The sequence below is a fragment of the Thermochaetoides thermophila genome (assembly GCF_000221225.1).
Source record: "Thermochaetoides thermophila DSM 1495 unplaced genomic scaffold scf7180000011818, whole genome shotgun sequence".
NCBI lineage: Eukaryota > Fungi > Ascomycota > Sordariomycetes > Sordariales > Chaetomiaceae > Thermochaetoides > Thermochaetoides thermophila.
Genome location: NW_006383034.1, coordinates 2,232,317 through 2,248,358, shown reverse-complemented (window position 1 = coordinate 2,248,358; position 16,042 = coordinate 2,232,317). Strand labels below are relative to the sequence as shown.

The following is a 16,042-nucleotide window of genomic DNA, read 5'->3' as shown; positions in this document are numbered from 1 at the left end:
TTGTTGGCCATGTGCGGCTCCCAGGGCAGAACCATGGATCACGGCTGGACGGGACCGAGTTTCCAGCGGAGAGGGGAGAGGATTCTGCGATATTGATGTATCAATGAACCGAATCGACGAAAATGGCAACGGGCTGGCGGCGAACTCGGCGATATTAGAGATGTTGACGATGCTGCTGGTTGGAGCTGCGGTGGTCGCACAATGGAATGTACGTACAGCGATGACGATCGGCGCAGCAACGGAGCACAGAGTACGGAGTGCGTACTTGGGACACGGGTATGCTTGGTCGATAAATATTAGGACTCGGCACGCGTGGCAGCAAGGAAACGAGGCAGAGAGGCAGTCGCGCGAATTGTCGCGAGTCGAGGAGAGTGGCAGATTGGCAGTGGGAATGTAGGTGACGGTGCGGTGCCAGAGGTCAAGTGTAGACTGGATTGTGAACTGTAGACTGTGGACTGTGGACTGTGGACTGTGGACCGCGGACCGTGGATTGTGGAGGATGAGGGAAGGGTGTGGGTGGAGGAGGAAGATGCGGGTGCGGAGCCGAGAAGCGAGAGGCTGCTGTTGTGGTGTGGTGTGGTGTGTGTTGGTGCGGTTGCTGGTCGCCAATTGTTGGTGGGTTAGGATCTGGAGTCAAGACACTCGGTGGTGTGCCGTGGACGTCTAGTGTTTCAATCCACTTTCATTCTTTTTCACTTCGCCGTGAATCAAAGAAGCTGTTCAACAACACCCAAGCAGTTCCCGACAGCTTAGACAGCTTAGATACTTATGCCAGGTACGGATCCGTACTACTGCTGCTGCTACTCTAATCGGAGGGCTGGGTCGGTGATCGCCAGTCGGATTTCAACTACGGCAACCCGCTGCTGCATCGTCAAACAGTGTCCAATCCCTAGTCCCAAGCTGCTGGACGGCAGATCAACCGTGGACTGCCATGGGCGATTGGCCCGAGATGAAGGGTTTTTGGAAAAAGGGCCTCCCGTGCAACAGGAACGGTTGCGGAGTGAAGTATGCAGACTGCAATAACGCTCAATCTTGGGCTTGGTAATCTCACACAAACGGGGCTGCTCAGTCCTCTCTTGCGGTCAATCAGTGTCACACACACACACACATACACACACATGCAAACACACACACACACCCAACAACTCAACAGAGGAGAACCAAAATAGGTGTCAAAGAGGTCTCTTATCATTCCAGGGTTATTACGGATATTTAATCAGGTATTATTAATTGACATTCCCAGCCCAGCGATACTATCCCTTGTCCTTTCGTGGTTCAGTGTTGTATCCATGGCCCGTATCCATCCCCCTGCTTTCAGGCGTGACCTGGCTGGTCAACGTTTGCTATGGAAGCAAGCGTCCCACCCACCAAAGTGACTAAAGTGGTGTGTGGCAAGGGGAGCCTGTTCATCGAGCTACCATTGATGTAACAGTTGACATGAACAAGAAAAAAAAAAGTACAGCCATATGATTTACATCCAATTGTTCATTGTTGCAGATCTCATCTTGCCGGTGCTCCCGAACACCCAATCCTTGCAATATAAAGTCAAACGCTAATCAATTCCATGGCGTGTTGCAGCCGAAATCAGCCCAGCCGATCAGAACCTTTCCAGAAAAATGACGGCTCTGATGAGCTCACTGTGCAGCTTTGGGGCCCCTGCGCTACTTGGCCAGCGGTGGAGTGGTCCAGTGGTGGAGTGGTGGAGGTCGGTCTTGGCACCAGCCGAGTCCCGGTCGCGCCAGAATGGCCTCCTTGGTTCCGCGGGGCCAAGTCCCAACCAAGACGGCGGCATGCATCCGTGTGTGGTGTCGATCCTCTTTTGAGATCATCAAACCCCGTCTCCAGATGCCCTCCAACATTGCGTTTCATACGAAGCCGATAACCCTAACCCATCGCAATTATTTCCCAGAAAGTCAACCGTTTTGATGACCCTCATCAGCCTCAGAATCCTTCGCCCACCATGATGGTCCGCCCGCCGCCGTACCAGAGCGCGCCACAGCGGCAGTCGAGGCCTCTTTCCTGGCCCACAATCCACTCGCCGATGAACTCTCCGTCCTCCACATCCCACACCTCTTGCTCAAGCCACCTGTTTATGTCTTCAATCGCCTGCACCCAACGCTGCCGCTGCTCCGGCGTCTTGTGATCCTTGTCGGTCAGATAGCGCGCCAGCGTGATGTGCGCACTGGGAACCACGTATCGAGAGCCAATGGGCGTGCCTGTCCCGGCCGCGATATCGAAGGCATCCCGTCGGAGGTGATGGTACGTGTAGCGGTCGCTCTCTTCGACGCTGCCTACTAGGAGACCAGCGTGTTGGACGGTCTTTGGGGCCGGCTGCGCGGGGGGAGGGGACAAGACCTTTTCCCCGGCAGCCGGCACAAAAGACACTGCTACGGCGGACAGGTCATATGAGATCATTGGCTTGACTACACGGGCGCGACGGATAGAAGGCAGACTTGTGAGAGTGGGAATGATATCCGAGAGTTTCGATACAAGGCCCGCAATCTCATCGGCCGTCTTCGAGTGGGCAATCTCTAGGGTCGTCATGTGCATGCGGTGTAGTGGCATCAGCCACAGATCTGGGGGTAGGCGGCTCACCACATCAGCGCTTGGCTCAATCAAGTTGGTAGCAAGCCAAAGGCACTTACTGGGAGCTGCTTTGAGCAGCAGTGACTGGAGATGGGCAGCTAACTTGAGGATGTGCTCTGGGGGTCGGGCCCAAAACACAAGGCAGTGTCGCTCATCCTTGAAGCCGGGCTCGATGTCAGGCTTCTCCAAGCGCAGTAACACCGGGTCGATGATCAGTCCCTTGAAATCTGGGGATAGGAATTTCTCTCGCTGCTGTGCATTTCTCGTGGTGCGGTGCGTCGTGTAGAGAGCCTGGATCTTGATCTGCCCGGTGGTCAGCGGTCCGTCGCAACCAGAGAAGGCCGCCTTGCGACCACAGGAGTCCGAAAGTACCTTACCGGATTGTCCTCGCAAGCATTGATGAGAGCATTGTACGGATTGCCATCTGCGTCTGTTTTGACGCCTGACAAATCTTCATATTTGTTTTGAAGTTGAGGAGCGGAAGTGGCCATTGTTATTTCCCGAACCCCTCCCTCTCTCTGGCCCAAAGTTACCTTCAGCTAAAATCGATCGAAAAAAACAACGGATCGACACCCCACACCAACCTAAAATTTGTCTTTTTCACTTTTTTATACAACGAAGGCACAAGAATTCGAGCTCTAGACTCCACAGAGTATTCCTTATGCCTAGTCTCTGAGCTTATCTGGCTAGTTCAAGCCTAAGATGCGGTTGGCTGCTGAGGACGCAGTTGACTCAGCCACATAATGGAGATCCTCAGCCACACGCAGTCTCTGGCTTTGTCAGCCACACGACACGCCGAACACCGAAGGGAATGACATCTTGGCGCCCCGTCGAAGGCGCCATCCTCGGGCCGAACCGCCGAGCCTATCACTAGCATGCCGACCAGCGCCCGGCCGGCCGCCGACGTTGTGTCACCGCTGAAACGGACGGATCCGAGTGGAGACTAGACCGGCGTCTAGGACCGTCTACGAACAAGCATCAAGCATCCGCTACTCCTTGAATCGCAAATCTGTCTCAGTCGAAGACCAGATGGCCTGGTTCACATGATAACCGCCACGAGTTAAACTCCATCACTACTTTAAGTCCTCGGTCTTCTGTCAAATAGTCAAGACATTCGATATCCATGAGTCCCATGTACTTCACTCTACATAGAGCTACCTCTAGCTCTGAATTCGAAGATTTCCGGCTCCTCTGGCACTTCATCACTCAAAAATAGGACATTTAGCTTCCCTTCATTCCAACCCCTTTCCACCGAGCGAACCCTTCAGCAGCTGCAGTTTGCAATTCTCCTTCCATTCCTATTCGACAGCTGACTACCAGTTTGATTTCAGAGCTAAAAGAGGCATGATGGTCGGAGCAAGAAACAAGTCCAACCATAGGATCAGTGTCACATGGACACGGCAGTCCAAGGAAAGGGATATCCCCGACCGCCAACACAAGGGTCACCAGAGACAGGATGATTATGAGCAGCACAAATACGTGGTTTGATCCCGGAAGATGTCTAGAGCCGGATGAACGAAGAGAATGAGCCATATGGCCGAGGCATGATGAGAATTCTAGTAAGGAAACTGCCCGGACATGATAGATTTCTCTTGGTTTTCCTCCTCTCCCTAACACAAGGGCACTGAGGACTAAGAAAGATTATTACACGTAGCAATTGACTTCGCTGTGCACCCCACATCGTCAGTGGCCATCATCTAACCCATTTGACCTATTGTCAATCTTTGCCTGCACCAGACCAAGTCACCCGTTACAATCAGGAACACAACCATTACTACACAAACAATGCCGACAACACTGAAATTTTGAGCATCGGCGACTGTGCGCACGAGGTGGTTACATGGTTGCTCTTCATGCACGTCTGAGTAGTCGGCCGATAACAAGTTCGTGCGGTCAACATACTTTGACATGTTCCCAGCAGCTGTGTTTGGCTCAGGTTCAAAGGGACGTGACTAGCGTTGTTCCAGTAGAATAAACCTTTGCTCCCTGGTACCGGCTCTATCGCAAGAAAAAAAAAGGATCGCGGACTGGAGTGGTATACAAGACAACATAGATTTTGGGAAAGAGGAAAGTGATGTCAGCGTCGTCCCTCTCGAAGTCTGAAGTAGGCTGCCAGTTACCCGTCTCAGGTGCACCCCCGTAACTAACTCTCGGATTGATCCGTGATAGTGCTAACTTGTCAATGCCATGCCCCGTCTCTATCCCTTAGGGGTGCTATAATGGGGTATACGACCGGGTCATAAAGCATAATTTACGAAGTGAAACATACACAAGGATCATGCCTACATTCTGTAGTTTGATGTCTGTATAACCGATCATGAAGTCCCCTCCAAGGCTGTTTCGAGTGTCAGGGACCAGTCGTAAAGGCCTGGCTTGGAGTAGTCCTGCCAGAAACCCGTTTCAATCGCAACTATGCGGAGAGTTGGCTAGATATATGCCAGCAGATAGTGCAGGAGAAGATTGAAGGAAGTATAAAAGGGATTTGTGGGCTGGTATGACCTGGATGGTTCAAGTTGTGATCCAACTGTGCAAGTCTAGTGCAGGAAATTAAACGACGAATCATTCTCTCTTTAGTTCGACCGAGTTATATGTCTCTCCATTGTACAGCTTCGCGGTTGGTGAGGATGTTCGACTGATGCACGCAACCATCTCTACAGCCTTGCAACAACAATCTATCGGAAGATATCCTCACATGATCTGCCACTCAGCCTTGTCTAGACAGCCCACCGACATCGCTCCTTGGAGGGGCCAATATCAGAGTATAAAGTTCAATCAGCTCACTTCGTAGTGTGATTGAAAGAGGCTGACTGTCTGTCTTTCGGCCTTCCAGTCTTTCAGCATCGGTGATTGCTCAATTATTGATTATGCACCCACGGTTGTTTTACCTCGGGTGTGGCATCGGAATCGCACGAACAGGAGCAATGCCACTTATCGGATGTTCATTAGCTGCTTAAAGCTTCTTCCAGGCCCAAAAAAACTCTGAGATAGCAACAAGCGGGGACATGCTGAAGCTTAACGTGGCTATGACTTCATTACTACCGCGCTTCCTTCCTTGGAGAAACTTTCGCTGGTTCCTCTGGTGTACCTTATTACTCTTGGCTATCCCGTGCAATGTCTCTCAGAGCTCAGTTTACTATCAGCGTCCCAACTGCACCAATATGCTTTTGTTATATGAGTTTAGCAACACTGCTAGAACCGGAAAAAAAAAAAAGAGCATGAGCGTCAATGCTAGAACCAGTTGATTCACATCGTTGCTCATGTAACAGAGCTTTAGTATCATAACTCAAAGAAATTTTGGACTTACGCTTCATCCAGTCCCGAACCCCATTTGCTAGCTTATGACTTCAATGATGATCTTAAGCTTCACTATCTGCACTACAGTTCTTATAAAGTTTTATGACTTCAGAAAGGCGCTAAGGCGCTCTGTCACTTTTAGAAGGTTTCAGATAAGCCCGGGTTCGGTAGGTGTGAAATCGGCATTTTCGGCATGTAGCATCGCCAGCTTGGTCCTGAGCCAACCAAGCACTTCTCTCTGCCACTGCATACTGGGCAGGCCGCGAGACGCCAGTGTAAAAGGACCAAAAAAAGGAGTATCTGCCCAGAGAGATCCCGCACCAAAAGCGCTGACGGCCTGACAGAAAATGCTGTTAGCCAGTGCCATCGCGATTGGCACAGCTGTCCATACTTGGGCATCACTGAAGCCCTAACTCCTGGCTGTGCGTGATTACCTTAAGGGCAGTGTTCGAGAAACTATCGGGCTCGGTGTGTTTCGAAGTGGTCGGATTACATGTTGTATACTTTTCGGCATAAACCACCTCCTGAACTTCGCGACTCTATCGACACAGCGAAAAGGCGACACTCTCTTCGAGCGAGATCTTCTCCGTTGCTTTGAACAAGGGATCATCGAGTGGGGCCATATGTTTAACATAATTCTGGCCGAGAACGTAGACAGTTATGTCGGAGTTACTGTTGCTGAGATCCGGGATCCAATGTTCCCGGCCGTCAAAGGGGCTCAGTTATTGTTACTTTCGATGCTTCGGACGCTTTCTGAATTATGCTATGTAATTGTAGTCACCTACACGACTCGAAACCCCAGAATATTAATCTTATCATTAGCAAGAGGTATTGGTGAGACTTCCGCAGTCTTTTTGGAATGTCACCACCGGTTTGCTAAGCGTGAAGTTGATGGACTTTGTCCTCAACTGATATTAGACTGCTATAATCTAACACAGCACATTTGGCGCTGGGTTAGAACTTGACTCGAGGTTTTGGATTTGCATTGATTTCCAGATGATTTTGGCTGTCAACCATTGCGATTTGCGCTTTGGAGACCGCCGTATCACATTTCTTAGTTGCTGCAAGTGGACATGAAACAGAGACTTTAGCCGTGTATGGCAGTGGCTAGAGAATGGAGATAGAAATTGCTGCAGGCTCAGTAACATTGGCGTAGAAGTTTTAAGTATAAGTTTTCTCAACATGTGTTTTGCTGACCATTCAACCAGAGGAAAATGTCACGGCCTTGTTCTAATCGTCGGGAGACATATCTGAGTCAATTCTTAAGAGTTCGTATCGATAGAGCCCGGTATATAAGTGATAGACCGACGGGGCCAATTAAAACCACATACAGCCCGGTTGATTTGAACCCCGACAAGGAATGTTGGGAGGGGTAGCCCAAGCTGTCTTCCTAAAACGGGGTGTGGCGCGTAGAAAAGCATCATGCTTGTAGAGAAACCAGAGTAGAACTTTACAAAACTGTAGCCCCTCAGCTGCCTGACCGGTCAGCGACTGAGTTTTACCTTATAGTTCAGGATTGGTAACGGGGGGTTTTCCTGATCAGTTCTTAAAATATTTTGCGTAAGATCACCCAAGCATTTCTTGGTCAATTAGATAAAACTAGAGCTATAAACTTGCTATTTGGACTTGATTAGTTCTTTACTGACAGCAAGGCTAAGTCACTCCTTGGAAAGATGGCGAGTACTGACCGCTGGCAACAAGTGCGAAATGACTCGATTTTTCAAGTCTTGAGGGCATCGTCCCTTGAAACTGTGTGTGGTGCAGGAATGGTAAGGCATGTCAGCGCTTCAAGCGTTGCTGAGAGATACCGGTAGCAGCCCTTGATGATAAGAGAAAGATGAGAAGTGGACTCAAAGAGACATCACATCAGGCTAGATCGCACGCTTAAAGAAGGATGGATTTTAGATGATGGACGTTATATGGACTGGAACTATGAAATCAATAACCTTTTCTAAAATCTGGCATAAACGAACAAGTCTGGCAAGAAAAAAAAAATACCTCGTCGCCCTCGGATACCTCTCCCCCCTCTCCTCTCAGTCCCTTATAAGTCCTCCATTGTCCAGCTCTCATCCTCCTCATAAACCTTCCTCCCAGCAACCCACGTCTCTTTCACCTTCACTCTCCTCAGATCCTCCTCGTCGCCACCTAATTCCCTATCAACCACCACCCAATCAGCCCACATCCCCTCTTTAATTTCTCCACCATTCTTCTCCCAGAAAGCTGCCCTAACAGCTCCCTTAGTAAACCCATCGAGCGCTTCGGCCAAGCTCAGCCCCTCCTCCTTCCTATACCAACCATCCTTTTCCTTCCCAGGACCGCCTTTTCCAGACTTCGGATCCTTCCTCGCTACAGCTGCATACAACCCCCCGAACGGGTTGGCCGGTTCTACGGGGAAATCGCTGCCCAAACAGGGGGCGAGGTCCAAGAGTGAGCGCATGCGGTAGGCCGAGAAAGCGATGCGCTCGGGGCCTAAGCGCAGTTCGGCGTAGGACATGTCGGAAGTGGCGTGGGTGGGCTGGATGGAAGGGATGATGCCGAGGGCGTGTAGGCGGACTTGGTCAGCGGGATGGATGATTTGGGCGTGTTCGATGCGGAAGCGGCGTGATTGTTGGCAGGAAACTAGGCGGGAGGGTTCGTCTGAAGGGGGGCAGACGTCGTTGAGGGCTGCTTCGAGGGCATCAATGGCAAGGCGGTTAGCGCGGTCGCCTATGGCGTGAATGTTGACTTGGTAGCCAGCGGAGGCCCAGGAGCGTGCGAGCTTGGTCAAGGTGGTTGCGTTGACTAGGAGAGAGCCGGATGTGTCGGGTCGATCGCTGTATGGCTCGAGAAGGGCGCTGCCCCAGCTGCCCAGGGCGCCGTCTGTGATTGTTAGGGGTGATTCAATTCAACAAACCTCAAGGAAAACTTACCTGCAAACAATTTCACGCTTCTAACCCTCAACATCGGATGTTCGACCTTCCTCGCGACCTCAGGACAGAAACTATTCCTCTCAGGACACTCAATCATAGCATAAACCCTCATCGTCCACCCATTTCCCTCCTCGTTCGCCATCTCTTCATACAAAGCAATATCTTCCGGCGTGACACCCGCATCATGAATGCCCACCAGCCCAACACTATGCAGCGAGCGCATGGCAGACCGCACGAACTCCTTCTTCTGCTCGCGGCTCGGCCTTGGCCAAAGAGGCATGACCAAGTCCATCGCATTATCACAGAACACCCCAAGCCCAGGGTCGCGAACGATCTCGCCGCCCGGCACCTCGGCCGGTAAGTTTGGTAGGAGCTGCAAAACTGCCGACGATACCCAAGTGCAGTGCACATCGACCCGATCAAGCATGATATACTTCCCTTTCAACCGCTCATCCTCATCTAACAAAGCCTGTCCCAAAATCAGCAGTTAGTCAGCAATCCAACACCCCAACGTTTTGAACAAAACTGAAGCCAAAAAAAAAAGGGGAATACCTGCAGCACTCGGCATCCCCCCCAACCGCATCTGATCCCACCCCACACCCCTCACCCACCTGCTCCTGGTCCCAGCGTCCGGATTCTTCTCAACATACTCCCCTATCCTCCTCCTCACCTCCTCGAACGACTCCGCGCCAAATAGATCCACGGAATGCAAGAACTCTCCATACTGCAGCAAATGCCCGTGTCCGTCCCACAGGCCGGGGAGGGCATGTCCCTGGCGGATTTCAACCCTTTCCCGCGTAGCGGGGTCAGTGGATGAAAACACCCTCACGAAGCGTCCATCTCGAACGGAGAAGCAATTCACTCCCGGGACGGGGTTGATACCGGAAGAAAGGATGGACTGGTAGCAGTAGGTTTGTGTCTGCGTTTGTAAGTCATGGCTAGGAGGAAGGAATTTGCCCAGCAGGCGCTGGACGAAGGAGATGAGGTCGAGGTTCACTTTGCCATCAGGTGAGGAGGACTTTTGGCCTTGAAGAGCGAGGCTGATGGCCACGCCGATGGCAAAGAAGAGGATGCGGAGCGCCCAGCTGGCGGGGGGCGGTTGGGTCACTGGAGGGGGTGCTGGAGACATGAGATGTGTAGGTGGGTAAAGGTTTGGTGATAAGAATATGTAAGATGTATGTGAAACTGAAAGCTGGAGATAAGTCAGCAGTGCGGTAAACTCTAGTTTCTGTTTTTGGATTGCTTGGAAATTCTTACTGAAGTGTCAGGAACCAAGAACTGTGTGCGTGGTAATTACTTAGGGCAATGTGGGTGAGCGGGTGAATGAGAATTGGTTTAAGTGAAGTCGGAGGACGGCTACAAATAGCAGATAAACAAGGGGTCGCGATAAGACGGGATGAAATTCCGAAACGACCCCAGATCCACATCGGCTCCGGAGTCGGCGCCGGCCCGGCTGCAGGGAGCCGACTAACTAGCCTATGAATGTTCGGGATGCCTGTTTTGTCCCGGCCGTTCTTCAGGTCATGCCTATGGGCTACGAAGGTAAAGCGTGAAAACCCAGTTGGGACTAAGGCCAGCTGAAGAGTCCCCAAGAACTGGTGCTGTTTTACGTAAAAATTCGAATCGCTTCACGTTCATGTACCTAGCTGGGATCGCGACAGCAGAACATAAGGATCGAGGGACGGTCATCGTTCCCTTCCACGGCTTGGCCAATAAGCATCTCACAATTCCCACGTCGAAGAGTACGGAACTTGAATCTGAGGATCATGAAGCCAACAAGTAGCGACTACCTTAATTCTATATACAAGCACCGGTTTATCATCAACAACAGTCAGTCAGAGCAGAGCGAAAAAGCAGGAGAGCCGCAAAAGCAAAACCCCGCGAAGCCAATCCCATCGCCCCTGGAAAGTCACTGAAAGTAGGGCAACGGCCAGCACAGAAAGCTCGACCGTAGCCGGTCCAGGAGTGCCTCGACGTGAGCAGAGGTACGTAACCTAAATATATCAACAACCAATACTTCCCCTGACGATGATGACAATGACAATGATGATGATGCTGGCCCCAAGGAACCAAAGACAACCCCCACACCAACCGAACCAACACAAGACAGCCATCAGCAGCAACCACAACCATGATGACTGACCTAGGCAATTCATCGTCAATCAATCAACCGGTCAGTTTCAATTAACGAGCGCTTCATTCGTTATACCATCGACGTGTGTTCGATCTCAACAACGACGTCATCTGTAACATGTTGACGTTGCGCGACGTTTTTGTCCGGGCGTGCGTTTGTTCGTTTAACGTTAGCGTAGTGTAACAGAGTGTGCATGTTGTTGTGTTGATGTTGTACGTAGTATTGCAATAGAGCGTTAAAAAGAAAACCTGCCGCACCGCTCCCAGCAAAGCAACAGACCAAGTTAACAAACCCAAGATATATGAGCAAGACTTGAGAGTGCGACACGACATTCCAAGGGGACGATGAGAGAGAGCACAAGAGAAGAGGGAAGAAAAAAAAGAGAGAGAGAGCCGAAGGGAGGGAGATGTTAAAAGGAGATAAACAGAAACACAACCAACAACACCCAATGTATATAAAGCCCCTCACTCCTGACCAAAGCCCATCGTCTCCTCAACAGCCATCGTCAGCTTCTGCTGCAGCTGCTCCAGCGTCTTATACGGAGGGAGATCAAGGCGGTTGAAGCTGTGAAATATGTTAGCATCTTCGGCCTGAGAAAGTTGGTCAAAGGCAACGTACCAAGTATGCGCCTTGGGCAGATTATTGATATCACCCGCGCGCTCAATTGTGAACCGTCTCGGTCCATCGCTGCCCTGCAGATCCTTGAACCCATTGACCGGAATACGGCTGGTACCCGTGGTGAACTGCAACAGTCGGCTCTTCTGCTCGCTATCCCACGACCGCACCGTCTGCCAGAAGAACTGGATGACCTCATCACTCTCCGTGTACCCGCGGTAATCTGTGTGCTTCTTCCAGTCGTCCACATCAATTTCCGCAATACCGCCAATCAGCAGCTCCAGCTCGCGCTCGTCAAACACATTGATCAGATCCTGCGGGATGAGCTCGTTAAAGCCCTCCTTGAACGCCTTAAACTGCTCCTCGACACGCTTCTGGATACGCCACTTGACCATTAGCTCGACGTACTCGCGTTTGTTCTCGTTCGTCACCTCGATGTTGCGACCGTTAGGCTTGAGATCCTCGACCGTGATGACGCCGAAGCGCTCGTCCTCCGTCGAGAAAGTAGCCTCGATGATGCCTCCCGAAATGTCATTGTCGAGCATCCACTGCAGCGAACGATGGAAATCGGCATCGACGCCCTCCATGTCGGCCAGGGTGACCGGCTTGCCGAGGATCATCTTGTAGAAAGCGGTAATGAAGAAGGCATCGAGGAAGCGCCTGTGGAAGATAGCCAACCCTACTACCCGCCCGATGAACTTAAAGTAGTTGAGATGCTCAGGATTAATGCCCGAGTGCGGGTTGATCTGGAGCGTGTAGTTGTCGTGTGCCGAGTACTCGAACAGGCAGTAGAAGGGGTTGAACATCTCGTGCGACAGGAGGAAGAAGAACTCGCGAGACAGACCGCCGTAGTCCAAACCATCCTCACCATCGAACTTGATCATCAACCTCTTCTTCAGGTCGGTCGCCGACTGCCGTGAGATCTCGGCAAAGGCGTCCTCAAAGATGTGTGACCGGCGCACCTTAATGTGGCACTGTCCAGACAGGATACGCATAGCAGGCTGCGACCGGAAGTAGATAAGCTTCCGGCGGAAGTCACGCTTGTACTGGGGTACGTTCTGGTCAAGAGACGATGGCAAGCGCGGATCGTCCCAAGTAGTGGTCTTGGTGTTGTGATCGACGAAGTAAACACGAGCCGTGTTCGTCAAACGCATCTCCCAACCACTAGGCAGCGGGCCCAATTGTGACACGGGCTGCTGCTGAATAATACCGTTGGGGTTGTTACCACCATACATCCTGATATACTGCTGGCGCCGAGGGTCCACCCAGGTAGTTGTCCGGGTGTTGTGGTCGACGAAGTACGGCCGACCCTCAGGTGTCCAGCGCATCTCCCAGCCCGGCGGCAGCTCGCCCGTGCCTGCGGTCGTAGCTCCCGTATGGACAAGCGCCGTCGCCTGGGCTTGTGCCACTGCCTGCTGCTGCTGGAGTGTTGGCGAGTTGGCTCCCGTGCGATCCTCTGGCAGCGAACGGTTCTGGTGCTGCTGCCGCTGCGCTTGTTGAGTCGCTTCGGCATCTGACTGCCCTGTCCCCGTTGGTCGGTTCCAGCTTGTCGTCCGGGTGTTGTGATCTACATAATACGTCCTCCCGAGGTGATCTTCGCGACGCTCCCACCCGGGCGGCAACCGGCCGAGTGCGTCCTCGAACGGGCTGAGCTGTCTGACATCGACCTGCCGCGGCTGTACCGGGGTCCCGTTGGCGGTTGCTGTTGTCGTGCTGGTTGTGGCAGCTGCCGTGGCCTGGCTGGTTGATGTCGTTGACGCTAAGCTGGCAGGCCTGTGTGCTAACGGCATCGGCTGACTGGCAGCCGGTGTACCGTTCGTCGACACAGCCGACGACATAGCGGATGAGGGACGGTCCGTTGTGCCGTTCGGGGTCGAGGTCTGCGGCGCAAGCAGAGAAGGTCTACTAGCCGAGGGGGTCTGCTGAGTGCGGTTAGGAGTTGAGAGGTTCGTCGATAGGTTGATAATGAGCTTTCCGTGCACGACGAGGTTATCGTTTGACTTCTTGAGGTCCCGGGTAAGCATTTGATCTGGGGCGGTCAGCCATGTCCTTCTAAATCTAAAATTATGTTCCCCTTCTTACCGTCGGCGTCCGGGACCAAGTCGATCACATCGCCTATCCGGATGTTAATAACACCCAAGAACCCCTGGTCCTTTTTCTTGAACTTTTTCTGGTCAAACACCTGGATAGCCAGGATACTGTCCTCGTTTACCCGACTGCAACATGTGAGCGTCTGGTCAACATGATAGGGACCAAGCACACATACAAATCAAAGCTCTCGTTCCAATATGGGTTCAGGGTCCGTTTCGACACCTGAGTCGTCTTAGTCTGCTCGCCGTTGATGGTAGCTACCGCGAAGGGATCAGGAAACCCTGCAGAGACCAATTAGCACATCGCAAACGCAGGGGGATCGCAAGGCCAGCATTCAACGTACTGAAAACATCTCGCTTGTACAAGCCATCGGCGGCGATGACTAAATAGGCGGGGTCAGCGGCTGTTCCAAGAGAAGGGACAGATATGGTCCGAAGGCTAGAATAGGGGAGGGGCAATACTTGTGACGCGGAGATTGGGTTGGCTGTTGCACCTTTGTTAGCTCTGCTTTCGTCCAGACCGAGCAGGGCACGTCATTGTCACTGGAATGCCAGCCGGAGCGGCAGTAGCGGCATCCCCGCGGCGGGGAGCCTAGAGATATAAGATCAGGACAGGGCGTCGACTTACGCTGGAAGGCCATCCATCCGAGTGTTGTTGCTCATGGCTGTGGCGGGTCGCGCAAGTCAGGGCTTGCGCGAGGAGCCCGGGAACAGTCACGCAGGTAAAAGCGAGGAAGAGGTCGGTCGGCGTCGGAATCAGAGACGTCGTCGAGATCAGATGGGCACTGGAGACCGTTCGCGCGAGGCAGGCAGTTTGGCAGGCCAGAATCAGGGACGGAGGAGCAGGAGAGAATGGAATTGAGATCTGCCTGCGGAAGAGATGTGTAGGAGCGGGATACGGATTACTCGAAGGACTTGAAGAGCGTGCTCGTTGTAGGTATCTCGTGGACAGAGCTGGTGCCGGTGCCGGTGCCAATGTCGATGCGCAGAAGCCGAAAAGCAGTGCCAAAAGGGAGACAAAGAAAAAAAAACACACGAAGGGGTAAGGGATATGTCGAGTTACGGGATCAAAAGATACGGTACCGAATATGCGGGCACCACCAGCACACGACTCGAGCGACGAGCGCAGCACGTCAGGACGGTCAGGATGCGACAGGCGATGAGGGTCTGTTGGTGTTGTTCAGACTGCAAAGAGATGGAATGGCACAGGATGGCAATCTGATGGCCACGAGATGGATGATGTGTGGCAGACTGGCCAGTCGGGGAACGATGGATGGTCGAGCCGGCGAAATCGAAATCGAATGGTTGATGGATGCTTGGACGCTGCCGACGTTGAGGCTGTGCTGCGGTCCCCCTTCGTGCCTTCGGCCAGACACCCCGCTTTGGCCAAGATTCAAGGCCAGGTACCCTAGGTCAGGTAGGCCAGTAAACTGTCGGGCCAGGACAGCAAAAGCGGATGGGAGCTGTTAGCAGTTAAGAGCTTCTCCAGCAGACACCGGCCGCAATCACTTCTACTGCCCTCAAACGGAGAGAATTCGGAGGCAGAACCGCTCAGTCGGGAGATAGCCAAGAGTCGCAGATGCACATCGCAGCAGTCGGCTCACTTGCTGGGCGCTTCTGCTCCGTCTGTGACTTGTGAGGTGTTTGTTTCCAGAGTGGTTCTTAACGTCCATGCCCTGCTGTTCCTCGCGTACCAGTGGGCGGGACAGTGGGGAGCGGGACCGTCACACGGTGTGGACGGTGGACGCATGCTACCAAGCGGCGGCTTTTGGTACTTGCGTCTATCGGGGCATGTGTCTTCAACCAACCGAGGTGCCCCAACGGCCTGCCAGGGTTGGCGACTTGGCTCTCGCCTGTTAGCGCGCTGCCCCGCCGGTTCAGCGTGCCAAGGGCGGCTGCATCAACGGCGCATCGATTCGCCCGACCTGACAGTCGGCAGGACTTTGCATGGTTCTCTTCGCGTCCTGAGTGTGAGAAGAGTGGTCAGCGACGAGGCTAACATAAACAGGGTAAGGTCAGCATGTCACATGATGGGCCCGGCCAGTCTCTTTTCTAGAAACCTTCCGACCAGAGGTGGCTGCCAGGCAGGGAACACACCTCAGTTGCTGACACGCTCTCCGTATCGGTAATGGATAATGGAACTGTGCAGGCAGTGTCTTGAACTTTGATAGGGGGCCGTGTGCGCTAGAGCGGCGCACTGTCTGTTGGTGGGGCAGTGGGGCAGACTCGCCAGCTGCAAGGCTCTAAATTTCTTGCTCCAAGTCCAGTTTCATGTCCTAAAACTGGCTTTTAGGACCGTGTCTTCCCGGTTCAAGCAACCTGTGCCGCAGGTTCCGTTGGATTTTCCTGCTACGTACCTATCATTCAAACGCTTGTCCATTGAGTGCCTGTCAAGAGCAATGCCATCTGCTTGG

The 16,042-nt window shown here is 52.7% G+C and overlaps 3 protein-coding genes across 3 annotated transcripts; all 3 read right to left on the bottom strand.

The window, feature by feature from the left end:
• Positions 1–1,941: 1,941 nt before the first annotated feature.
• CTHT_0046130 (uncharacterized protein) lies at positions 1,942–3,077 on the bottom strand (the record flags this gene model as incomplete). The annotated part of the gene is made up of 2 exons (XM_006694930.1): positions 1,942–2,889; positions 2,964–3,077. The coding sequence occupies 2 exons, from the start codon at positions 3,075–3,077 to the stop codon at positions 1,942–1,944; spliced, it is 1,062 nt and encodes a 353-aa protein (XP_006694993.1).
• Positions 3,078–7,921: 4,844 nt separating this feature from the next.
• CTHT_0046120 (hydrolase-like protein) lies at positions 7,922–9,918 on the bottom strand (the record flags this gene model as incomplete). Its single annotated transcript, XM_006694929.1, has 3 exons — positions 7,922–8,739; positions 8,790–9,258; positions 9,397–9,918. 3 exons carry the CDS (start codon positions 9,916–9,918, stop codon positions 7,922–7,924), a joined length of 1,809 nt encoding a protein of 602 aa, XP_006694992.1.
• A 1,469-nt stretch (positions 9,919–11,387) lies between these two features.
• CTHT_0046110 (E3 ubiquitin-protein ligase RSP5-like protein) lies at positions 11,388–14,291 on the bottom strand (the record flags this gene model as incomplete). Its single annotated transcript, XM_006694928.1, has 6 exons — positions 11,388–11,487; positions 11,542–13,567; positions 13,621–13,754; positions 13,805–13,910; positions 13,973–14,067; positions 14,257–14,291. 6 exons carry the CDS (start codon positions 14,289–14,291, stop codon positions 11,388–11,390), a joined length of 2,496 nt encoding a protein of 831 aa, XP_006694991.1.
• Positions 14,292–16,042: the final 1,751 nt, after the last annotated feature.